We start from the raw sequence: 25,827 nt of genomic DNA, 5'->3' as shown, positions 1-25,827 counted from the left end.
GTTTATGATAAATTAACTGAGTGAAATATTTTTAATAACTTTTGTCTAAATACCAAAATTAACGTACACTGTGAGAATTTCTTTCCCCTACTTCCCCTTCATTGGCGGATTTTAGAGTCTGAAGCTAGAATTTAACAGTAGAGTTTGTGGCCTATTTAAATTTTAATTCTACTGTACTTTTCTTGTAATTGGGCAGTTTTAGGAACCACTCATATTAGATGAAAAATTTCTCTATGGTAAAGTCACACACACACACACCCACATACACACATGCACACAATGTACACAGACATATGTAGGTAAGGATGATATGGTCAGACACACACACACACACACACACACACACACACACACACACACAGACTAATGGCACACAGAAGCATGTTAAAAAAATGTATTATTTATCAGTAGAGTAGTGAATCTAAAAGAGTGAAGATACAACAAAAAAATTGTGATTACAACTAGAACAAGCAGATTAACCATGGGCGAAATTGATTCAGGGATTAGAGCTTACTAATTTATTTATTTTAGTTTATTTAAATTTAGAATCATTGGGGTTGAAATCTCCCACGATCAACACAAGAGCATCCGCTTGTAATAGGATGCGATACTATGACACCCTCTGTAGGGTATTAAAAGCAACCAACCCTTTGATTGAACGACCTTTATCTGAAAGTGATAACTAAGCAAAGTTGCGCATGTTTTGGGCCAATGCATTTCCCTTTTTCTTACTGTTAAGTCACCCTGTTAAGTAGGAATTATTCTAAATGGACAAACTGCCAGACGACCGAAAGAACGAAAAGCTTGGTGGTTCTTTGATTATACCTACCATTTAATAAACCATAAAAGTAAGCCCTAACGTAATTGTTAAAAAAAATCTAGGAGATAGTGTGGTTAAAAGATGGGTTATCCTACTCAGTCTTGTGATTATGTTAACCTGTGATAAAATTGGTGATTGTAGCATGCAGATAATCACTCCTAATGATTATATCACTGTTCAGTTGGATTGTAGCAGAAATCAAATTAAAGTGAGTATAGTTTTTCTCCTGTATAGCTTTGAAACCGATTTATATTCGCTAGATTAGAACCAGTTCTCAGCCATACTGAAAAATCATGTTTAGCTCGTATTGCAGACAATTTTCCACGATTATTAAAAAAAGCATAATATTAATATTAACAGTTTGTTAGTCGGGACCTTTGGCCCATCTAGGCTAACAAAGCTGGTTTCATCTAATTTCTATAAATAAATAACTATTTTTTTTATATATGTAGTTATCAATATTATGGATCTCAAAGGCAAGACAATGGTCGATAGGTTTTCAAACATGGATAAATTAAAAATATTGGTTGAATAGTTTCAGAATACGATCAATCAATCAAGAATTATTAAATTTCCTTACAGTTTTTAAGCCAACAAATGAGTGAGCGTGTTATAACTTTGGGCACTAGTATAATTTAAAGTACAATGTCACCTCCCCCCCTTATTATCTATCTATTAATTCATCTATCAATCCATATGTAAAATTTATTTAAACAAAATTGGCGCAAAATACCTATAAAGTGAGATAGTGAGGTATTTAGTAGCTAGATAGATAGATAGGTAATTAGAGCTAAGTGGAGATTAACATTTTGAGGAATAAGTTTTCTAGAAAAAAATATGATTAAATTGATTTTATGATTTTTTTAAAAAAATATTGTGAATTTAAAGCATCAAAATTCAATGGGAGATTGACATCATCTCTCTTTCAAATTGAACCATTAAAACAAAGCTCAATAATTATATTAATACCAGAACAGTTATTCATCGCGCGCATCACATTATAGACAGCTTTCCACGGATAGTAAAATGCAAAAATATAGAATAAATTCCAATATTGCTGGCCTCGAAGGGCTGGTATTCATATTATCATTTTTATTTTAGCATTCGAAGAAAATTGGGTTCCAGGACAAACGCAGGAGTGTTGAAATATTTATAAGTTTTTCTATACAGATTAGGTTAAGTTAAGATATGAATGTATAAATAAGCACCCCGCAGGAGTTAGGCATTAAAAAAAACTAAAAATTTGTCAAAAATAGGTTAGGTTGGGTGTCCACTCCTGCATTTGGGACTCCTGCGTTTGTCCTAGGACCGAAAATTGTATGTAATCCAATACGATACATGAGTTTTCGGTATGGCCAGAAACCGGTTCTAATCCAGCGGATATAAATCTGTTTCTCAGCCATATTTTTTCAATCAATATCATAAAAATACAAATACAAAGCTGAGGACATTGGACTGTAAATTATACTAGTCCCCAAAGTTTTATAAACATATTAAAAATCTTTGGTAACTTACTCTTCAGTGCCCAAACTTTTCCACGAATAATGTTTATCTGCGGGAATGCATATTCCTGCGCCTGGAATCAAGGCAGCTAGATGAGTAAGTAGGAGATTAATTATGTTTAAATAGTTGAAAGTTGAATAGCCAAATTTGAATGGTCGGACTTCACGTCCACAAAATTAATTATCCGCAAATTATTACAACAGCGCAAATCCTCCTTCCCCTTCCAATTTACTTGCTGTTACTCCGTAAATTTCGTTGTATTGGCAACAGATGTATACGATATTTACGATATTAATTCATAGTTCAAATTATCAGGGAGAGAGGATAATAGGCTGTTTTAGTCCCCAAAGTTTTATGATAATGTTTGTTTATTCGTTAGCTGAACAACTTTGGAAACTTTCATTAAATTTTAATTGGTTGGTGTCCAAAAAAGTCCAACCACATACTGTAATCTACAGAAGGGGTAATTTTGTGTATCGTCATTGGGGATGTACTGGGAAATTGTCTTATCCCTTTAGATCCCGGCCAATTTCCCCTCCCTTTGTGAATTGTTGTTTTTGCAAACTCTTTTCGCACATCATAACCAATATACGGATTTAATGGGGCACTAATTTGAACATCTATTGTACACAATATTCATTAGAGCTCTCCTCACGGTCAGCTGAATTTGAGTTACCGAATGTGTACACAGTTTCCTCGGTGTTTCCTCATTCTATCTCAATATTTACTACTAGCTAAAAAAAACTTCAAACTTTCAAATTTTAATTTTTTTAAATTTTGATTTTTTTGGGGGAAGTTTGAAGTTGTTTAGCTAGTAGTAAATATTGAGATAGGATGAGGAAACTGTGTACACAATCGGTAGCTCAAATTCAGTTGATCCTCCTCACTATATTAAAGCATATTAAGGGATAAGTCAATGGACGATAAATTTATATTTATACCCAAATGATGAGAAACAAAATTACTACTTTTGTTAATTAAAATTATTAGTTTAAACGTTGGAACGCTTTAAGTTGAAGCAACCATTAAAAAATACATTAAAGTAACTAAATTTTTTAGCCAACGAATTAGAACTGAAAAACTTTGGTTACCAGAGTAATTTATTTGTCTGATGTCTCTTTTTCCCTGACAATATCAAAGCATTTGCACGTCAAAGTAACAAAATTAAGATAAATTAGGAAATGTGCATAAAAAAAATCATTATAACATCTGAGAGGGGACTTAATTAGTACCCAATCTTTATAGACATGTTCTCTCATTTGTGGACTAAAAATTTGAGAACTTCTATAACAACTTCATTGGTTGGTTAAAACTAGCAGTGTCCAAATTTATCAAATCAACAAATAACAATTCTTATAATAAAGTAGCAGGAATATAGTCTGTCTGTTTGTGTGTTTGTCTGTTTGTAACGAAGGATCTTGCTAACCGCTGAACCGATATGATTCTCCTTTACAGGGTGGCTTCTCATAAATCCCGGGAAGGATTATAACTATTCGGGGGGAGGGTACCACCACCACAAAAGAAAAGTCACAAAAAAAAACTCGGAAAAAAAGCATTTCGCCTAGAGACTTCTACGCAACATAAAGAAGTATTGTAGATACTTGATCGCTAAATATATAGGAATCGTAGAGACTTGAATTAAAAAACCAACATTTAAAGTGGCACTAGAGGCCTCTAGGGGCGTAGTCTCTAGTAATCTTTAAAAGTGGTAATAATGGCAAATTTTAAGTAAATCATCTATTCAGGGATCTTAATGGATAAGACAAATGACGATAAATTGAAGTACACCCCCAATTATGATAAACATGGAACAGTATGACCAATGCTAGTGTGTTCCAACCAATCAAAATTTGCTAAAAGTACCCAAAGTTTTTAAGCAAATAAATAAGGAAACGTTATAAAACTATGGGTATCAGTGTAATCAACAGTGCAATGTCCCCTTCCTCCCTGGGTATTACTTACATCTTGTGGTGTACTTTTTTATTAAAATTTATTGGTCAGTTCGATCATCAAGTAGGAAGGAAAGGGAATGGGGCAAAGGGGATCGACTGGGGTATCGTTATTTTAGCCAGCTAGCTGCGAGCATGATTTATAGTATATGAAAATTTGGTGCAACATCAAAGTAATAATATATCCATTTTATTCTACTTGGTTGTTTTAACAACTTTGAATATTAAACAAGTTCATACAAACACATTAATCCATATATAATTACTTGGATGTTACACCAGATTTTCATCTACTCTGATCAAGTGATATTGAGCTGGCTAAAATAACGATACCCCCCCTCCGCCTCTTAACCCCATCCCTTCCACTCCTACTGGATAAACAAACTTACCAATAAATGTGGTCCATATTAGAAATCTAAAATTGAAGACAAATTTTACTCTGTCATAACATCCACGTATACTATATCCATTTTCACATTTCATATTCAGATTTAATTTCAATTAACATTCATTACTCAAATTTACTTATAAAATATTTTTTTATAGATATTGATCAATATTAAGATAAAGTTTTTAATGCAATGTACCAGAGAACGTGCTTATAAAACTTTGGGGACCAATATAATTTACAGTCAAATGTCACTGAGCTTTCCATTTGTATTCTAGTGAAATCTATTTTTACAAATTTTGAAAACATTTTATTTTTTTTTTCATTTTATTTGAACCAATTAGGTAGAGGAGTTAGGGATATGAGTGGATTATTGTTTTCTTTAGCTAGAGAAGTTAGGGGTATGAGTGGATTGTTGTTTTCTTTAGCTAGAGAAGTTAGGGTTATGAGTGGATTATTGTTTTCTTTAGCTAGAGAAGTTAGGGCTATGAGTGGATTAATGTTTTCTTTAGCTAGAGGAGTTAGGGTTATGAGTGGATTATTGTTTTCTTTAGCAATAGAAGTTAGGTTTATGAGTGGATTATTGTTTTCTTTATCTAGAGTAGTTAGGGTTATGAGTGGATTATTGTTTTCTTTAGCTAGAGAAGTTAGAGTTAGGAGTGGATTATTGTTTTCTTTAGCTAGAGAAGTTAGGGTTATGAGTGGATTATTGTTTTCTTTAGCTAGAGTAGTTAGGGTTATGAGAAAATTATTGTTTTCTTTAGCTAGAGAAGTTAGGGGAAAGAGTGGATTATTGTTTACTTTAGCTGGAGGAGTTAGGGTTATGAGTTAATCATTGATTTCTTTAGCAGTAGAAGTTAGGGTTATGAGTGGATTATTGTTTTCTTTAGCAATAGAAGTTAGAGTTAGGAGTGGATTATTGTTTTCTTTAGCTAGAGGAGTTAGGGTTAAACGTGGATTATTGTTTTCTTTAGCAATAGAAGTTAGGGTTATGAGTGGATTATTGTTTTCTTTAGCTAGAGTAGTTATAGTTATGAGTGGATTATTGTTTTCTTTAGCTAGAGAAGTTAGAGTTATGAGGGGTTTATTGTTTTCTTTAGCTAGAGAAGTTAGGGTTATGAGTGGATTATTGTTTTCTTTAGCTAGAGTAGTTAGGGTTATGAGTGGATTATTGTTTTCTTTAGCTAGAGAAGTTAGGGTTATGAGTGGATTATTGTTTTCTTTAGCTAGAGTAGTTAGGGTTATGAGGGGTTTATTGTTTTCAAAGTGGCAAAAAGCTTAAATATAAAAATAAAATAGCCTAAAACCATACCAGAAAATATGTGAGGCTTTCCAAAAGTAGAACTCTATCAATTCTGTAGTTATTGAAAAAAAACTTACTACTTTATATAATAGAATATAACCGCTTAAGTGAAAAGTAACCCCCTCTAAAACCTCACCCTGAAGAGAAAACAATATTATGTTTTGTTGGAAATCAAATCAAAATAGAATTAAAGAGAATTTGAAATATATCACAGGTTTTAGGAAAAAATTATGGACGTCATAGATAATAGATTTGAGGAAGAAAAAAAGAAATAAATATATTTTGTTTACATTATTTGATAACTTGAATTGAAGCAGTATTTTGTTTTTGTAGGCACCAATGCATTTTGTTTTGTTAAAGAAAATATTGTATTAGGGAATTTTAAAATTATTAATTTTTCTAACCCCAATCTTAAAAAAAACAAAAGTATGTTCTAAATAGGATTTAACAAAAAGAAATCAACAAAGATCTTAATGAAAATTCTTTTTCTGGTAACTCCAATCAAAAATAAAGTTATTTTTAAAATAAATCTTTTTTCTTCCAAGAAGTAAACATAACGTTCTACAATGAAATGTTTTATCAAATATCTAGGAGCAGATTTTATTTTATTTTCAACAGATTTTCACTTTTAAGTGTATTATTTTATCTAAATATGCATAACAAGCCATTTAAATAATTTGTAGTGGGGCAATGATGAAAAATTACATAATTCAGAGTAATTTCAAGCAATAAGATAAGGTGTTCATACATTAGTGAACAAAAATCTTATACTTATTTGGAAATATAATCATTTGCAGTAATAGGTAGTCTAGTGACAAGAATGCCAGTTTCACTCAAAGTGCCACTTAAAATTGAAGGAGGAGGGGGGGGGGGGGGATAGTCTGACAAGGTTAGAAACCCCAACATGATGTAGAAAAAAAAAGAAAAATAGCCCGTACTTTTTTATGATCTTAGGACATTGTTCATATTAACTGAAGGTGTTACTATATCACCCAGGGGTTAATGATAACAAAATAAACCTTTGATTGCAAGACTATTGTCTTAAAGATATTGAGTTACAGGCCAAGGCATTCCCCAAATCTTACTTCTTCTGCAGTAATATAATTCGAAATCAACATCTTTTCGACTGCAAGGGGGCAAGCTATCATTTATGCAGTATAACTACTATACACTAATATCTGTATATAAAATATTAATTCTAGTAACAACATATTAGTCTAGCCATGGAATTAGGGTTTCTTATACTTATAAATGTAAAAGACTGTGTAAGCCTTTAGAAACCTTAACTCTTCACATAGCCTATGAAATACATTTGATTTAGCCTATTACAAAAAAAAAGTCTTATTTGGGGAAGAGAGAAAGAAAAGAAAATAATAATTAATATTATTCAGATCTGTATAAACACCTTGGTTATCCCAGACCCTCGTAATATAAAGGGTCATTAAATATTCTAATTGAATATATTAATTTGAAAACACACATATTCAACAATGTGTAGTGTGTAATATACTTTGTTGTTTAACAGAAATAAGGATGACACTGTTCATTGATGTAATTATAAAACTATTATGTAAAAAAGATATCCTTTGATATAAATATTTATATTTCCTTTATATTGTCCCATTTAAGGCTTTATAATTAATTGCTCGGTTCAATTAAATTGATACAAATTAGTATTGACCATATTTTCAAAAGAAAAATTTAAAAGGCTTATTGCATGTCTTCATTTAAGAAAGTTTGGTGAAATTTTCAAATTAATTTCGTTCTTTTGGAAGAAGTAGTTTTTTATCAAATACATATTTAAATATTAAATTCAAAATATTGTTATATAGATCGTTGACCGCGGATACACAAATAAGATGTTTAAATTTATCTTGGTTATGATTAACAATTTCTATATAAAATAAAAGATTTTATTATTAAATTTGATTACCTTATTCTTGAAGAACTTATTATATTTGTTATTAACTTTTTTTCAGATATTGGCTCGAACCCTGGATCCATTTACTGGCGTCCTCTACGTTGAAACTCCTACCCAGGAAAGTCAAATATAAAATATAAATATTTGAAATGTACAGAGCAAGGACATCAAAGTTTTTTTTGGAGGGTGGGGGGGGGGAGGAGAGGGGGTTTACAAAACGGACGCCCTATATATTTTTAGAAAGCTTCACTTTTAAATACATTTTGACTTTATTATTATTCTTACATTTATATATAATATAAGATCTTTCAGTTTATGAAGTTTGGGATTTAAAAATAAATCTATAAATATAGATGTATAACCAGACAACTACCTGGATCCACCTGTTAGGGACCTTTTTCTTCTGCTAGCATTTTCCTTTCTGCTCTTTTGTAGAAACTTGGCTGTGATGATATTCCCGACGCTATTGGTTGATTTTCAAAGACCCAATTGAAAGTCGGTACAGGGTCCTTGGGGTGGGGACATAAAGTTATTAAACCTCTTCCCCCTCCATTGTATTACTCTAAAGTATAAAACATATTTTGACCTAAATAATCAGGTAAAGAAAGGAGCCTCCTCCATCAGTAGGAGCTGCCAGGTGACCGGAGGTGGCAGTCATGAAGTTGGACTTACTGTACCCAGAGGAATGTAATATTAAAATTAATTAATTTTTATTATCTTTGCAACTTGGAAGCTCTTTATATAGTGCCTGTAAAAAAAAAGGACGTAATACAATATAATTGACCAAGAATAGGCAAATAAACAGACTAAATTACAAATGACCGTATACATTTTAATTGACTTATGGTAGTCCAGTATGACATCATTTTTATAGGCACTAAAAAAAGTTTCTGCAACTTGTTTTTACTTTAAACCTGTGTACATTCCCATTCACATCAGAGGCAAATTTAAGCGTCTTATTCTACTCCAAGGTCTGAAAATAATCGATGAGTATAACAGAAGGGGCGTCGTAGCTCAGTGGTACTCGGATTTCCCCTTCATTGTGTAAGAAGGGAGATAATTGAGTAGTTTGAATACTCACTTACATAATATCAGTACAAACACTTAGAAACTATGGCTACACACACACAAACACATACACGTACACACACACACACACACACACTCACACTCACACACAGACAATGAAATGAAGTATAATATTACATGTGTGGTCAGGTGAATGTGGCTGGATGCAGGAACCTGGAACTCCCAGGGTACAGCTCAACCTGTATCTTCAATATGATGCTTATGTTCAGCAGGTATGGAGATAGATAGATTGATAGGTAGATGGATAGATAGATAGACAGACATACATACATTCATACATTCATACATTCAGACATTCAGACATTAAACATACAGACAGACAGGCAGACAGATAAATAGACAGATAGACAGGCAAACAGATAGATAGATAGATAGAAACACATACAGACAGACATTATATATACAGACACACAGATAGATAGATAGATATACATACATAACTATATAGACAGGGAGACACATAGATAAATAGATAGACAGACAAACAGACTGACATACATAAATATAGACAAGAACACATACATAAAGATATCTAAATATATAGATAGACATACAGACAGAAAGATAGACAGATATACATATATATGTATATACATAAAAATATATAAATTCATACATTTAGACAGACAGGCAGATTGATAGATAAATTTATAGATAGACATACAGACAGACAGACAGACAGACAGACAGATAGACAGATAGATAGATAGATAAATAGATAGATAGATAGATAGATAGATAGATAAATAAACATAAATACATACATACAAACACTCACTTAGACATTAAATATACAGACAAACAGACAGACAGACAGGCAGGCAGACAGACAGATAGATAAATAGATATATTTAGGTTTCGACGAGATAGGTATAGAATTATTGTTAAAAGAAAGTTAATGTAACATTGAACTTCTAAATGATTATAGCAAATTTGTTGGATTGATAAATTGCCTATAATAATACCGTAATGTGGTTACAAATGTCCCGTAAACTTTCAAATTTAAACCATTTACGGATCAATAGTGGGCATTAGTATTTAGTACTCTTTGATTATATAACTCTATTCTAATAATGATGCTAAATCTAAAGACGCTTAGTTACAGAATAAATCCTCTACATTAATGAAAAATTTTGAACAAAAAATATCCAAGCTAGTAAAGCCTACTATTTGTCATTAAAAACCTATAAGAAGGACAAGTGACTAAAAGTGTGAATACAAAATAGCTAAATTATTTTTCAACTTGCTTTAGTGATTGATATTTTTATGAGCATAGGTGCATGCATTATAACTAGAGTATGTCCGTATGGCATTAAAGCCTATGCTTGTCAGTCAATAACAGACGGAGGCTAAATAGTTTTAATAGTTTCTTTCTTTATGATTATTGGATGATAGTTTACCCTATTTTTAAAATTATTTTGCTTTGTTTTAATTTTTTGATAAAACACAGTGGTTTTATGCTATTTTCGTTTTAAAACCTAGCTTAGTAAATTTCACGTTTGGATGATTTTTAATTTTGACTGCTTTGTATGTCGATACTACTTAGTTGCCACAAGCTAATGTGTTGGTCACTAGGATAACAGGTTGGTAGGGAATAGTGCTGCTATTTTTTAATCTACAACCATAACCCAGGGCTTTAAAGTGGCCGATAAATTGATGAACATCCCAAATGCTGATGCACAAAATTACCCCATCTGTGGATTAGTGGGTGAAACGTTTGAACACTCAACTAAATAAAACAAACTTAAAATGGACGATAAATTGATGAAGAGCCCCAATGATGATACATAAAATTACCCTTTCTTCTGTGGATTGAAATTAGTGGGTGAAATGTTTGAACACTCAACTAAATAAAACAAAAAATCAAAATTCACTAAAGTCCTTTAAGCTGTTAAGCCTACAAATAAGAAAACGTTATTATAAAACTTTGGGGAATGAAATGCCCATTGTCCCCCACTTATTATGAACATTACTTCCCCCATCCCCAAATAATCTATCCTTTGAGTTTAGAACAAGAAATGGTATGCAGAATATAGCATTTAAAAATTAACGAGAAGATTTTTTTCATTCTTGTATCACTAAATCCCTGACAGGGCTGACGTCACGCAGTCCCACAATTAGGGAAAATGAAAATGAAAGTAGGCTATATGGACTGATCACAAATTAAAAACGTAAAATTTTATGATATTAATTTTGTTGTTTCCTATAACATCGTGTATATAATCTTTAAATTTAAGCTTTTTTCTAGCCCATTTCTGTCATATTGAATAGAGAGCCCCTAGATACTAGGGAGAGAGCCGCTAGTTTTAATATAAACAAGCTAGCGGCTGCGTCTTTTAATCTATGGGCTCCGTATTCTAAGAGGTTTAAAAAGGCTCTAAACCTACTCAAGACTTGAAATATTACAACTATCTCGGGACTTGTGTGAGGCTTCACCAAAATAGAGAACTCAACTGCTTTAGTAGTAGTTTTTTAAATATTAGGTTACATACAAAAAAAAACATAATACTGTATGTAAAACTTTTTAGAAATATATATTTTATAGGCCTAATATTTTGGAAAAATACTTTAAGCTGTATATATAATATATAAAATATTTGAAATATTTCAAATATTTACTTTTCAATTAACTTTAAAACAAATAAAAAAAATCCAACGCGAAGCCATATGTTAATTTTGATAATAAAATTGTCTAAATGAAAGTAGCTTTAAAAGTATAACGGTAAGGTGAAAGCAAACTACTCACGACACCGGAAATGGATAATTATTAGAGGCCTCTAGGGGCGTAACCGCTAGTATTATATAAAGTAATAATAATTTTTTTCTGTAGCTTAAGATTTTGATAACTTCTTGAAGCTTCACATAGGTTCTGAGATGGCTTTAGTCTGTTTTGGTTTTAGATTTAAGTCTTGGGTTGGTTTTAAGCTTTTTTTGGCAATTCTTACCCAGGTTAAATACAGAGCCTCTAGTATTTAATAAAACAAATTATTTTTTAAATAAAAAATTTTCCCGATCCTAGTGGTTTTACTGCGAAGTGGCTATCCTAAAATTTCTCACAAATAAAAAGTCAGGGAAGAGAAGGATATACTAATTATCTCTATTGGTTTTTGTAGATTGTATTAGGTTCAATATAGGTTATAAGAGCCCCGCAAAGAAAAGCAGCCTTCAACCCTAGCAGGCCCTTTGGACTTTAAAAATAACAAGGATGACAACATCCATAAGTAGCGAAGCTCAAAAATGATGAAGGGATATCTGGAAAAAAATGTAATATAGAGCAGTGTCATACAATAAACATTAAACTTTATAGAATAGGGAAATCATGAAACCTTTAAAATCACGCAACCTTTAAAATTATGAAAACGTCTAGGAATCGATTTAGCACCGCAATTAATAGACAAATCTTGATGGAAATATGTAGAATATGAGCATATTCAATCCTTGATAATTTCAGCCGTCAATCCTGAATAGGAATAGAGAAAATCACGAAAACGTAAAAATTTAGGAACAGGTCTAGCACCCCAAATATTAGACAGACGGACAAAACAATGTATATATTAGATGGGCATATATAATGAGAATCTTCACTAAAAATTTCACCTGTCTATCTTGAATAGGAGCCGAGAAAATCACGTTGCCCACAAAGCGTTGACTGACTGACGGATAGACAATGTGAATTATAGAGTAGCTTCGCTACTAAAAAGATGGGGGGGGGGGGATGAAAGCAACAGTTGCTTTAAATTTCAACAAAGATTGTTTCCTTGTATCCCTGAGAGATGTTTATAAAATAAAATAACGACATATGATATCTGATGTAGTTAGTATAATAAATGTATAAGTATAGATGCATAATCCAGACAACTTCCTGGCCTAAGTGTTTTACACCCATTTCGTCTGCTAGTTAATTGCTTTCTGTTCTTTTGTAGGGACTTCGCTGTGTTTATATTTCCGACGCTATTAGCTGATTTCAAAGACCCAATACAAAAATTGGGACAGAGTTACACATACCTCATGCTCCCTCTATTCTTTTACTTTAATGTTAGTAGAGAAAATTATTAAGAGAAAGGCTTTTTATTCTGAGAAGCGTAGTCGCTACATAATTTTGTTTGCTGTTTTTTGATTAAAATGATTGTTTATAAAACATTTAGCTTTAACTTAAACATAGTTGATGTCTGTCTGTTTGTCTGTTTATCAGTCTGTCTATCGCCTCAATAAGAATATAAATACCTCACATTCCTAATATAGATTAATTTACTTCCAAAGTGCCCACTTCCCCTATCCCCCTTTCATAGGGACCTATAGATCCTTAAAGCAATTTTGTAGAGTATCTTCGCTGAAAATAAAAGAGAAATTAATTAATAATTTTATTGACATGTGAAAAAGAAAGTTATTTTTCAGCAACAAAAATTCATTACAAAAAAATGGTTTCATACAGATCTGTTGAGTTATTAGTAAGATTTGCCTTGGCCCCAAACAGGCGCAACTCATTACCATGCACAGTTAGGATCTCCAGACAAAGATCGTGCAATCAAAGGGTTGGTTGTCTGTAATGTACTGTACCACGGGTATGAGGTGAAGGACCAAGAGTCTGGCCTTGAGTTAACAAGTTGACTATTCAGTCCAGGTGCAACTCACCCACACGACATTAACATTATTAGTAAGTGTGAAGGGAATGCCTTGGCCCTTAAAATGTGCAACTCTACTAATGCAGTTAGGCACTCCAGAAGAATGTCGTGTAAATTAAATGGTTGCTCCAATAATGTTAGGGAAGGTAATAACCCATCTTAACCCACCAAACAAAATATTATTTCCAATATTAAAATACCCCTCCCCCCCCCCCCCCCTCTTTGAAAAAACCATGTATTAACAAGTATAACATATAAGATTTTTTAAAAATCCTGTTGAATATTCTCTAAAACAATTTTTAAATTTTGGCAAAATACAGATTTGTTTAACCTTTCATATAGTTTTTCTAAATTTTAAATTTGACATTATACGTTCTACAAGAGAAATAGACAGTTAAATTACAGTCACAAAACTTTAAATTTACTTTTTTATACAAATTAAATTGTATTATAATATAAAGTGGTTAGATTTTTTGTCTGTAGCTTAACTTAGGATTTCTTTGACTACTGAACCGAATGAGTTCTTGATTTAATGGAAGCTTTACATATACCCTGGGATGGTATAGTCTATTTTTAACCTCCCCGCCAATGCCTTCAGAAACGAAGTCCCAAAAATGCTAGGGGCTCAGTGGCCAGTTCTATTATATTGTATCTATAAGTTTACATATCTACAAGAAAGAAGCTATTACAAGGATGACAACATCCATAAGTAGCAAAGAACAAAAAAAGTTTGACAAATGGACAAAGTAGGTCACAGGGCAGACATTAGGCTATCATTAAAAGAAATAGAAATAAAGAGAATATTGGGGGGGGGGGGGGGTGAAATGAAAGAAAACATGAAAGTGAAACCTTTAAAAATAAGTATTTTTCATGAACGACAGAGAGAGGGAAAAACAATATATAGTTGTGCACAGGTCAAAGAAATCTTCACTGAAATGTTAGCTGTCTATCTGAAATAGCAGTCGAGAAAATTACATTTCCCTGACCAACTGACGGTAGATTTGGGGCTAACATTGAAAATTATAAAAAGATAGCCAACGTAAAAATTCAAAAGATTGAACATATTAGTAAAATAACCATGTTCAAATATGATCAAAATTACAAATTAGATTTTCTAGCATTGTGATTTTCCAGTTAACTAAACAAGGATAAATCAGCCAAAACTTTTTATGTGCGGGAAATTATCTGTGTGGCAATAACCTAGTATAATTATACAGGGATCTAAAAGGATAAGACAATGGCCGATAAATTGATGATGGTGATACACAAATTATCCGTTCTGTAGATCAAAATTAGTAATTGAAATGTTTGAAACCAATTCACTAAGGTCCCCAAAGCTGTTAAGACAACGAATAAGAAAATTTTATTATAAAACTTAGGGGACTAGTGTAATAAACAGCCTATTGTACCCTCTCTATCATATAACTATGACTCCTGAATCATATATCCCAATTGAAGGGTGGACAAATATATTGTAATTCAGTAAGGTGCACAGAGTTTTGTCAGGGGGTACTATTTCTTAAATGGGTGAAAAATTTGAAAGGCAGCATAGACGTCTAAGGAGGGATTGGGGTAAAGGTGTGTCCCCCCCCCCCCCCCCAACCTTGATATCACTCACTTTACCCCCTTTAATCCTTTAATTCAATTTTTAAAGACACACTTTATGTTACAATCTAAAAAGGTGCAATTCATTACATTGTAGAGTAAGGACTTAGGACTTCCAGACAAAATTCGTTCAATCAAAGGGCTGGTGGTCTGTTGGGTGTGAATTTACCTAATACCCTAGAGATCTCACCGATTTGTTAAGGTCATTAATCCCCCCCCCCCCCTAAAACGCTATAGTTAAATGCCATTTTTTTATCATTAAAATTTTTTGGCATTTCACTATCTAAATATGCGTTCTTATAATCCCTACCCCTCTCCCCAAAAAAAAGATTTAGAGAGGGGAAATTACTTCCCGGCTAATAAAAGTCAACACAACACCTCTCTGTCTTACAGAGTATACACATTATTACCCCCCGGGTAATAAAAGTCAACACAACACCTCTCTGTCTAACAGAGTATACACATTATTACCCCCCGGGTAATAAAAGTCAACACAACACCTCTCTGTCTAACAGAGTATACACATTATTACCCCCCGTGTAATAAAAGTCAACACAACACCTCTCTGTCTAACAGAGTATACACATTACACATATGTAAATGAAATAATAATTGACATGAATTAAAACATAATCAATTTGCAATTGTCATTTGGGAGGTGTTAAATTAATCATTTGTGCCAAAATATAAAAATACAAAAACAAATGAAATAGCATAATGGTGTAGAGAAATCATTCTAATAAATTTCAATTTACAGTGTCTCCCTCCCCCCCTCCCCCCTCCCCCTCAAAAAATGAAATTTTAAGTCTACACAGGAGCTCTAGTCCTATGGGACCTATCAAAACAGGGGTATTTTTCTTTTATGATAGGGAAGCCTCTTTTTTAGATAGGTACACCTAATTCAGTTATATGTCTTTCTAGTTTTTAAATGAAAGAAAGAATTAAATTATAGGTCATAGTTATACAAAAATAATGTTTATGGAGGTCATAAGCCTACCCTCCTTTCAGAATTTTATGTTTATTAAAATTTAGATCACATTATTTCTGAGTAGAGAGAGGAGGGGGGCTATATCCCCCACTGTTCCCTGATATCAGATATCACATATATCATTTTTTTCTAAAAAGACAACAAATACAAATAGGTTTAATTTGTAAAATTTGTCACTTTCACTATGATACACTTGTTAGTTCAAATATTGGTTTCTAAACATTAATTTACAAATTTGTGCGTTTAATATACTCACATAACCTGCTAAATTATAGACCGACCATCACTGATATTTTATAGTTGATTATGCTCTTGAATATTAAGAATGTTGTGAGAAAGTTTCAGCTGTGTATCTTGAATAGGAGCTGAGAAAATCACGTTTCACCCAATTCATATTGTCCGTCAGTCCGTCCGTAACGCTATGGGGGAAATGGGATTTACTCAGCTCCTATAAAAGAAATTTTTTGACAACATTCCCATCATTAAGGAGCACAATTGACTATAAAACGTCATTGGCGGTTAGACCGCTTTTTAGCAGGTTTTAGGCTATTTTTATATTTTTCACATTTTTCTCCATATCTTCAGTATTTATGGTCCGAATTTCAAAAATTTTTCAAAAAATAATTACGGACGGATATTTGGAAGTATTGAGTAGCTTCGCTACTAAAAAGGTGTGGTAAATGGTAGTATTAAGCACAGGGGGAGAAGGGAAGGTTTGTGCTGTTTAAATAATTTAAATTTCCGATGATTTTCGTAATTTGGATGGTATTATCCAGGAAGGGAGAAAACATTGGGCCGGTTATTACACTAATCCCCAAAGTTCTATTATAACGTTTTCTTATTTGTTATCTTAACAACCTTGGGGACTTGATTAGTTGGTCAATTTAGTTGATTGTCCAAACGTTTCAACCACTAATTGTAATCTACCAGAAGGGGTTATTTGTGTATCATCATTAGGAAATGTACATCAATTTATCGGCCATGTCTTATCCCTTTAAATCCCCGGGTATTAGTAAAATCTAGGTGTTATAACCGTACAAATATATAATTTGTTATAAGGATGTTAGGTAAAGAGGGAGAAATAAAATTGAAGGTTGGCGCAAAGAAAGTGAAACTTAAAATACAAATCTTCTCCTTTTTAATTCAACAAACATTGCCAATTAATACCAATGAGCCGGATGTTTTGTCACTTTAAGTAGAACGATATCTGTCTATCAGTCTGTCAGTAACCGCTAAATCGAATTGGATAATCTCTTCTTAATGAATAAATCTACTGGTCCTAAGCTATTTATAAGGAAATATGACAAAGTTAAATTTGAATCATAAGCATGAAATCCGCGACTATGACACATCCGCTCGTTGTCGGTAAGGTGATTGGCTCGAATCTAAGGATTACATCCTTATACTAAAGTACCAGGATGTTTGTCTGTTTGTGTATCTGTGTGTCTGTGTGTACCGAAGGATCTTGCTAACCGCTGAACCGATCGGGTTCTCCTTAACAGGGTAGCTTCTCATAGGTCCCAGGAAGGTTTATAACTATTTTCTTGGGGGGTGGGACACCCCTAACCCCACCAAAAATGAAAAATACCCCCACCCAAAAAAATCAAATATTTTTAACTAAAATAAAAAATGATTGGGCGGCACCCCCTCCAAAAAAAAAAAAAATTCCACCCCCCAAAATATTTTTTTTACTTTCTCTTTTAAAATCTCTTTTAATATCTAATTCGACTTTCCCCTCCTCAAGTGCCCCTAAAGGCCTCTAGGGGCGTAGCCGCTAGTTACAAATAAAGACGTTAAATGTTTCCTACTGCGGCAATATCAATTGCACTACATTATTAGATAGAGTAGAGGTAATGTCTTGGCCCAGTAAAGGCGTGTCTTAATATCGTTCACGATCAGAAAATTAAGGCAAAGGTTTTGCGATTGAAGGGTTGCTTTAATTTTGTATTTATAAAGATTACTAGCAAGCTTTGGCACCTAAAATTTTGTTTTTCGGGGGTTAAACACACTTAACCCCCCCTTGATTGTCCTTGGTAATTTTATATCCTGCCCTCTAGAGGTTAATAATTAGATATTTTATATTTAGAATTTCTACATTTTCTATTTTGCAACAAACTTGATTTGAAGGTTACTAGAGTAAAGTAGAATAGCATACAGTAGTAATACCTATTTATCTCAAATTAATAAGGATGTTACAAAAATTTTAAAATCTTGGGATTCTCATTCTTCAGGGATAAGACAAAGAACGAAAGATTTATTATATTATCAATCATAATAAAAAAGTCTAAAGTTTTTGGTTAAAAGTTTTTACACCTTATTTAAGATTTTATAAAAGTTAACCTTTAAACATAATTAGAATAAGTAAAGATTTTTTATCTAGGGGGGGGGGGGGGGGATGGAAAGAAAGAAAAATAGTGTTGGGTAATTTTTTTTTTGGGGGGGGGGGCTAAAAAACACGTCGCCTCCCCTCCCCATCCCCTTTCCTGTAAAAAAAGACTAAAACTAACACTGAACCAACATAAATTTGTTAACAATTTTGCTGCAATAGGTTCATTGGTTTGTAAGATCTTATCTAACATACAAAAATAACTTGCTACTTTGTATTATTCTATACCTATATGAGCAACGAACTTTTTCAATTTTTTACCATATGAAATTTTATCGACTAATTTTTTTTATAAAAGCTTGATTTATTGCATCAAGATCCTTGATAGATCTAAATAGGAAATAAACGTCTATAAACGAGCTCGAGTCTTTCAATGGTAGAGTGTTTCATACTCATAGTGCTCTAATAATCCTTATTTAACTCTGATTGACCAAAGCGATAAGACCTTCATTCTATTTGTTTATGGAATGAATTAAGTTTTTCACCTCATGTTGATATTTGAATTACATTTAAGTATTTAATCTTTATTTAATAAACAAAAAATATGCGTTCATACACTGTTAAAAATAATTTTTTTATTTAGTATCAATTGATACTCTGGAGAGTATTGGACCCGTAAGTACCCTACAACTATATAATTAATATATAACACTATGTAATACTATATAACACAATAATTATTACTATACAGAACCCATACATTTTTTTAGTATCGATTGATACGCTCTAGGGTACTATAGAATACTCTGTAGAAAAGTTTATAAAAATAGTAATATTTTATACGTTGTAGGGTATCGGAAAATACGCTGTAGAAAAGTTTCTTGATTTAGTACTATTTCATACGCTGTAGCGTATCAGACAATACGCAAGAGAATGTTTTTTTAAAATAGTAACTATTCATTCGTTCTAGGGTACGAATCTGTACTGTAAAGAATAATTGAAACAGGCACCATTCGTGCACACCTCTCATGGAAGTGTTTCAATGCTTGGTCGTTTTAGACAAAGATGAAATGTTACTATTTATGCTCAGATTTATAGTTTTGTTTTTTGTAATTATGACTGACCATAGTTTTTATTTTTAAGGATAATGTTTAGTCCTAAACATCTTTAAAGTAATTTTTTTACTAAATTTACATTTAAATTAATGTTTTAGGGCTCTGCTTGGTATGTTTGTTGATATAACAAAATGTATATGTACATATAATAATCATATATTATAAACTGATCTTTCATACAAAGTAAAACAGTTTCATTCCCTACAAAGTATCAAAAATTATGATAGAGGGTAACAACAATTGCGAAGGAGGGCAATGAAAAATTACTTCTACCGTATTGAATTATATTCCCAAGAGCGTATTAGACAATACTATACAGACAAATACATTATTTAGTACTACGTGTTACTTCACAGAACATTACCTAATACTTAAATACAGCATTGAAAACTTCCTTGTATCGTAATGAGGTTTTTTTCCTACTACGTACGGATTGATACTATACATTAATGTGAAGAATATAGAGTATCATCTGATGCTAAAAAAAAAAATTATTTTTAACAGTGTAATATAGGAAATTAAATAAAACTTTTTGAAAGAATTCGATTGTGGAGACACTTCCTTTGTGTGTTCAAAAATTAAAACTAAAATTTTAATCGTATTAACCCTTTGGTGATGGTAATTGCCAACTCTAGTAGGATAATAAAGTTGAAAATTTTGTTCACCCTTAAAGTCTATGTTGAATGAAATTAGCTTCAGAAAATTTGTATTCACATACATTAAGATTGTCAAAAATAAATAGATGCCAAGAAGTCTTGAAAGATCTTTTTAAAGCACTGAAATAAACTGGAATAAAAATCATCTAAAAATAAGTTCCTTGATCCAGCAGCACAATTAATCCCCTAAATATTAGGTTCCTGGTAGCAAGCAACCTGATATTATTTTTATATGTAGTATTTATTAACTGTATTATTGGATATAGAATATACATAGATATTATGACAGGGGAAAATTTATCGTCAATTTAGGTTGCTAGCATGTACAAAATTGATTGATCAGTTTTTTCATTTAGTAGAAGGGGATTAAATGCGGTAGAGAGAGTGGGTGGGCGGTATCGTTATTTTAGCCCGCTTCAAGTTTCACTTTATCAGGGAGCATGAAACTCTGGTGCAACATCCAAGTAATAATATATCCATTGACTGTATTGTATTTACTAGGGGTTGGGCTGGATATCCGGCAATTTTCAATATCCGACCGGATATTGGATATCTGGATACAGGATATCCGGCTGATTTTTAATGCCGGATATCCAATAATTTGCCAGATATCGAACGTTGGCCAGATATATGGAACCGGATATCCGGCAATATAATTCAGCCGGATATATGGTATCCGGCCAAAAAAGTATCTGGCTTAACCCTATTATTACCAAGCTCTAATGCTTCAATGATTATGGAAAATAAAACTCTTTCATACAAAAATTTTCAACTTTACATTACATTTAATTTTTCTCCCCAAATATTGATATTTTCTTTTAGGTTTAAAGCGTGATTTGAATTGATCGATGTTTTGTCTGTCTGTCTGTTTATCTGTCTTGTATGTATATCTGTTTATCTGTCATGTATGTATATCTGTTTATCTGTCATGTATGTATATCTGTTTATCTGTCATGTATGTATGTCTGTTTATCTGTCTTGTATGTATATCTGTTTATCTGTCTTGTATGTATATCTGTTTATCTGTCTTGTATGTATATCTGTTTATCTGTCTTGTATGTATATCTGTTTATCTGTCATGTATGTATATCTGTTTATCTGTCTTGTATGTATATCTGTTTATCTGTCATGTATGTATGTCTGTTTATCTGTCTTGTATGTATATCTGTTTATCTGTCTTGTATGTATGTCTGTTTATCTGTCTTGTATGTATATCTGTTTATCTGTCTTGTATGTATATCTGTTTATCTGTCTTGTATGTTTGTATGTATGTCTTATTATCTATCTGTCTATCTTTCGCATAACCGCATGACCTATAGCTATATTTCCTAAAGAGTAGAGCCCAATCAGTGCAGCGGTTAGGCTTCATACAGACTGACAGCCAGACGGACAGCCAGACGGACAGACAGAAGGACAGACAGAAGGACAGACAGAAGGACAGACAGAAGGACAGACAGAAGGACAGACAGAAGGACAGACAGAAGGACAGACAGAAGGACAGACAAAAGGACAGACAGACGGACAATTAGACGGACAGACAGACGGACAGACAGACAGACAGACACACAGACAGACAGACACACAGACAGACAGACATACAGACAGACAGACAGACGAACAGACAGACGAACAGACAGACGGGCAGACATACGGACAGACAGACGGACAGACAGACAGAAGGACAGACAGAAGGACAGACAGAAGGACAGACAGACAGACAGACGGACAGACAGACAGACGTACGGACAGAAGGACAGACAGACAGACAGAAAGACGAACAGACATCATTCTACTTTGTATTATAGATAATAGGATAGGATATGTAACATAATATTTTGGAAGAAATGATATGATATTAATTAAATGTACATATATTGTATAATGATGTGAAAGTGTTACTATATTGGAGTGCATTCACTTGCGCATAATTTCACATCTGAGGTGGATTCTTAAAAAAACATTTTGGCTCACTGCCTCACTAAATTCAATGAGGCTCGCAAAAATCTTGTGAAAAATTAAACAAAATCTTATATTAACAACCCTTTTATGATTTTATTTATTTTTGGAGATTTTTTTGCGTTTTTGGAGGATTTTTCACAAAAAATTTTAACTAGTCTCACTGATTTTAGTGAGGAAGTGAGCCAAAATTTTTAAGAATTCACCTCTGTATAGGGTTTCATTTTCGCAACAACGATACGATCCTATTACATAAAGCTTTAGATTTTAAAAAAAATATTAGGTTCTTCATATTATGGAAGCTTCACATAGGTCCCGCCTTTAGGCTATTACATTTTTAGTTTTACGTTTTTCAAAGGTTTGACACCATTCTCCTTTACCTACCCAATTGAATAGATAACTCTTTGATGCTAGGGGCACAGCCGCTAGTAACAATACAAAGCAGAACGACGTCTTTCCGCCTTTTTGTTTCAAGCTTAGGATCTCTGTAACTGCTGAACCTACAAGGTTGTGCTTCTTAGAGAAAATACATACTGGTCCTGAGGTGGTTTTTAAGCTATTTAAATAGGCGGTGGGACAAAAAAATTACTAACCCCCCCCCCCCCCTAAATAGTGTTTTTTTGCAACCAAAAATAACTAAAAATCTATGACAATAAAGGGGCGGGATCCAATTTTTTTATCATTAAGATCTTGCAGGTCTGACCATTGGAACATTTTGATATTGAGCGGGAGGGGATGCACAGTGCACACCACAACTACTTTTACTGATGTAGACAAATTAGTGAAAATCTACACAAAAATATACAGAACAGATAATCATTATTAGAATAAGGTGCCAATACGGATGACAATTAGATAAATAGCTCCTCTTTAATTAGGTTTAACTGTAGTCTATAAATATCCCATTATATAAAGTACCATAAAGTGACCCACATTTTATTTAAACATGTGTTATTTATTTGATAAATCCAATACACGGTGTTTAATTTTTAATTGTTTAAACTTTAATTTTGAAAAATCCTTAGTTCATTTATAAATAAAAAGACATAAGGTTTTTGTAGCTTAAGATTGCGATAACTGCTGAACTTTTTTAGTTCTCTATTTTGGATAGTTTCAAATGAGGATGGTTTAAGGCTATTTTTATTTTTATATATAAGTCTTGGGATAGTTTCAGGCTATTTTTCCGCCTTTCCCAACCCCATCGAATACAGAGCCCTAGATGCTTTGGACTTAGCCGCTAGTTATGTATAATGCAGACTGAAAAAGTGTGAATTAAATATATGTATACAACGCTGTTAGCTGATTTCAAAGACCCACTTTTACTTTATTTTTTTTTTGTAGATTTACCTAATTATAAAGTGTATTTACCATAGAATGACATATGCTGTCTTTCCAATTTATATTGTCCATTTTAACACTAAATTCCTTCTAAATAAATCTAGTGTAAATACACAACCTTTTTAAGCCCACTTTTCTATTCTTTCGTTGTTTTTTTTCTTATTCTTTTCTCTATAACCTAATTTTTTTCTCTTTCATTTTAAATATCTATCTCTTTCTTCCGTATAAAATATTGCTTACCCGTCAATGCTGCGCCACTTGCAGACATATTTGTCCTTGTTATTCTTCCAACATGTAACAAAATACATGGATCTAAAGGGATAAGACAATGGACGAATGTCAATCCTCAATTATGTAGATTACAATTAGTACTTGAAACGTTTAGACTCTTAACTTAATCAACCTTCCAATCAAAATTCAATGAAAGCCCCAAAGTTGTGAAGCCTACGAATGGGAAAACGTTATTATAAAACTTTGGGGACTTATGTCCCCAATGTGCCCTCCCTGACCAAAATATAATATAGAGACATATGTTGAGTAAATATATAGTTAATTATTATATCTGTCTTGAGAAATTATTTTTAGGCTAGCGAGCAAAAAAATACAGAATTTAATAATTACTTTAGTAAACAAGAACGATTACTTTCATGTGCATTTTCTTCCTTTTTTAACAACGTTGAATAAAATCAATGGTTGAAAAGTTTGGACACTGCTAATTTTAAAAATTCCACTAAGATTTAATAAAAATGTCTAAAATTTTTGAGTCAACTTTGGGTATCAATAAATATTTTACTGTTACTGCAATTGAATAAAATTGTTTTTTAAGAGTGTGCTTCGCAATTCACGAATGTTGTCATCCTTGTTGTAACGATTGCTTAAACGTTAGACTCTTGAAAAAGAAAATAGCTAACTGCACATAAAACATATTTGATTGATTATTTTTCATTGCAATTTATCTGCTTGCAAATTATCACGCTATACATCCTTACAAAACCACATATAAAATGTAAAAAGCTAAATTTTCTTGAATTTATTAATAACGCTTCACTAATAAACAATAGCAACAGGGCCGGCATAAAACTGAATTTAAAGTTATAAATTTAAATTTTCACTTACAGGAGGCTAATGCTCGGCTTCCTTGTCCTGAATATTCTATTATTCTAAGTAAAAGAATCAAAGATATCTATATTTTTTAGTGGATTTTTTTCATTTTTTGTATAAACACTTTAAAATCCTTGTACCCTCAAGTAAAGAAAGTGAAATCTGCAGTAAAAAGTCAGTAAATCAAATTTTAAATCGGATATTATTTCTTACAGGACAGTTAGATGATTATTTTTTTTTCCTAATTTATTTGATGGTCTTTAAACAGGGAGGGAAAACAATGTGAAAAAATTTTTATTAGTTGTTTCAAACTAGCAGTCTCCAAACTTTTTCAACCAATAAGATTAACCTGTAGTACAGTATTGTAATTTTATTATCAAATTGGAGGTGTACTTAAATCTATCCTCTAATGTCTTATCTAATTTTTCTTTTTTGGGTATTCGAGAAGAATTATTTTACGGTGCATTAAAAAGGTCCATACAACAACAATTTTCAAGGTCCTTTTATAAAAAAAAATATGACAAGGACACTTTCATGGTAAAAGCTTCATAAGCTGAGTAAGGAATTTATTATTGCTAAAAAAAACTACGAGAATACCTTGTCATAGAAAAAGAAGCTTTCAAGAATTAGCCCATTTTATAAAAGCTGTTTATAGTACATATAAAAAATGACGTCATACAATACAAATGACCATGATAGGCCAATACACAGACTAAATTACCATTGGCAGGCCAGTAGTCATTTTATTGACTAATAGTAGGCCGGTATGGCGTCATTTTTATAGGCGCTATAGAAATCTTCAAATTTTCGGCACTTTTTAATAAAATGATTATTTATTAATTTTTCAGGTAATTGATGAGAGCCTGCTGGTGACCTGTGATATGAGGAAAGGGGATGGAACTGTTCATCTGGCTGGAGCTAATTCTTATAACATGGTCGCCAAGGTAATCAACATAAGCGCAGCTACTCTAGAATTAGATTGACAGTGACTGCAAGGCCATTCCAAGACTTAAATATAAAAACAAAATAGCTTAAAACCACTCTTGGAACTATGTGAAGCTTTCCATATTAAGAGAACTCAATCGGTTTAGTAGTCATCGAAATCTTAAGCTGCAGACAAAAAATCCTTTATATTATAGGATTACTA

At 32.4% G+C, this 25,827-nt stretch overlaps 1 protein-coding gene and 1 long non-coding RNA gene across 2 annotated transcripts in view; both read left to right on the top strand.

Moving 5' to 3' along the window:
* Positions 1-416: 416 nt before the first annotated feature.
* On the top strand, positions 417-8,017 carry LOC145331207 (uncharacterized). Its single transcript, XR_013883697.1, has 3 exons — positions 417-501; positions 884-1,028; positions 7,943-8,017. It is a non-coding gene; the product is annotated as an uncharacterized LOC145331207 (long non-coding RNA).
* Positions 8,018-9,106: 1,089 nt separating this feature from the next.
* The window catches only part of LOC145331907 (uncharacterized), a 48,461-nt gene continuing 31,740 nt past the window's right edge, over positions 9,107-25,827 (top strand). The window contains exons 1-2 of the mRNA XM_080176780.1: positions 9,107-9,185; positions 25,529-25,624. Of these exons, the coding sequence (XP_080032906.1) occupies positions 9,117-9,185; positions 25,529-25,624 (165 nt within the window). The 5' untranslated portion in view covers positions 9,107-9,116. The remainder of the gene's footprint in view (positions 9,186-25,528; positions 25,625-25,827) is intronic.

The sequence above is a fragment of the Acartia tonsa genome, chromosome 11 (genome assembly GCF_053477335.1).
Source record: "Acartia tonsa isolate MP-2025a chromosome 11, ASM5347733v1, whole genome shotgun sequence".
NCBI classification, from domain to species: Eukaryota; Metazoa; Arthropoda; class Copepoda; order Calanoida; family Acartiidae; genus Acartia; species Acartia tonsa.
Note: the sequence above shows the minus strand (reverse complement) of the source record. Positions and strands in the feature narration are given on the sequence as shown.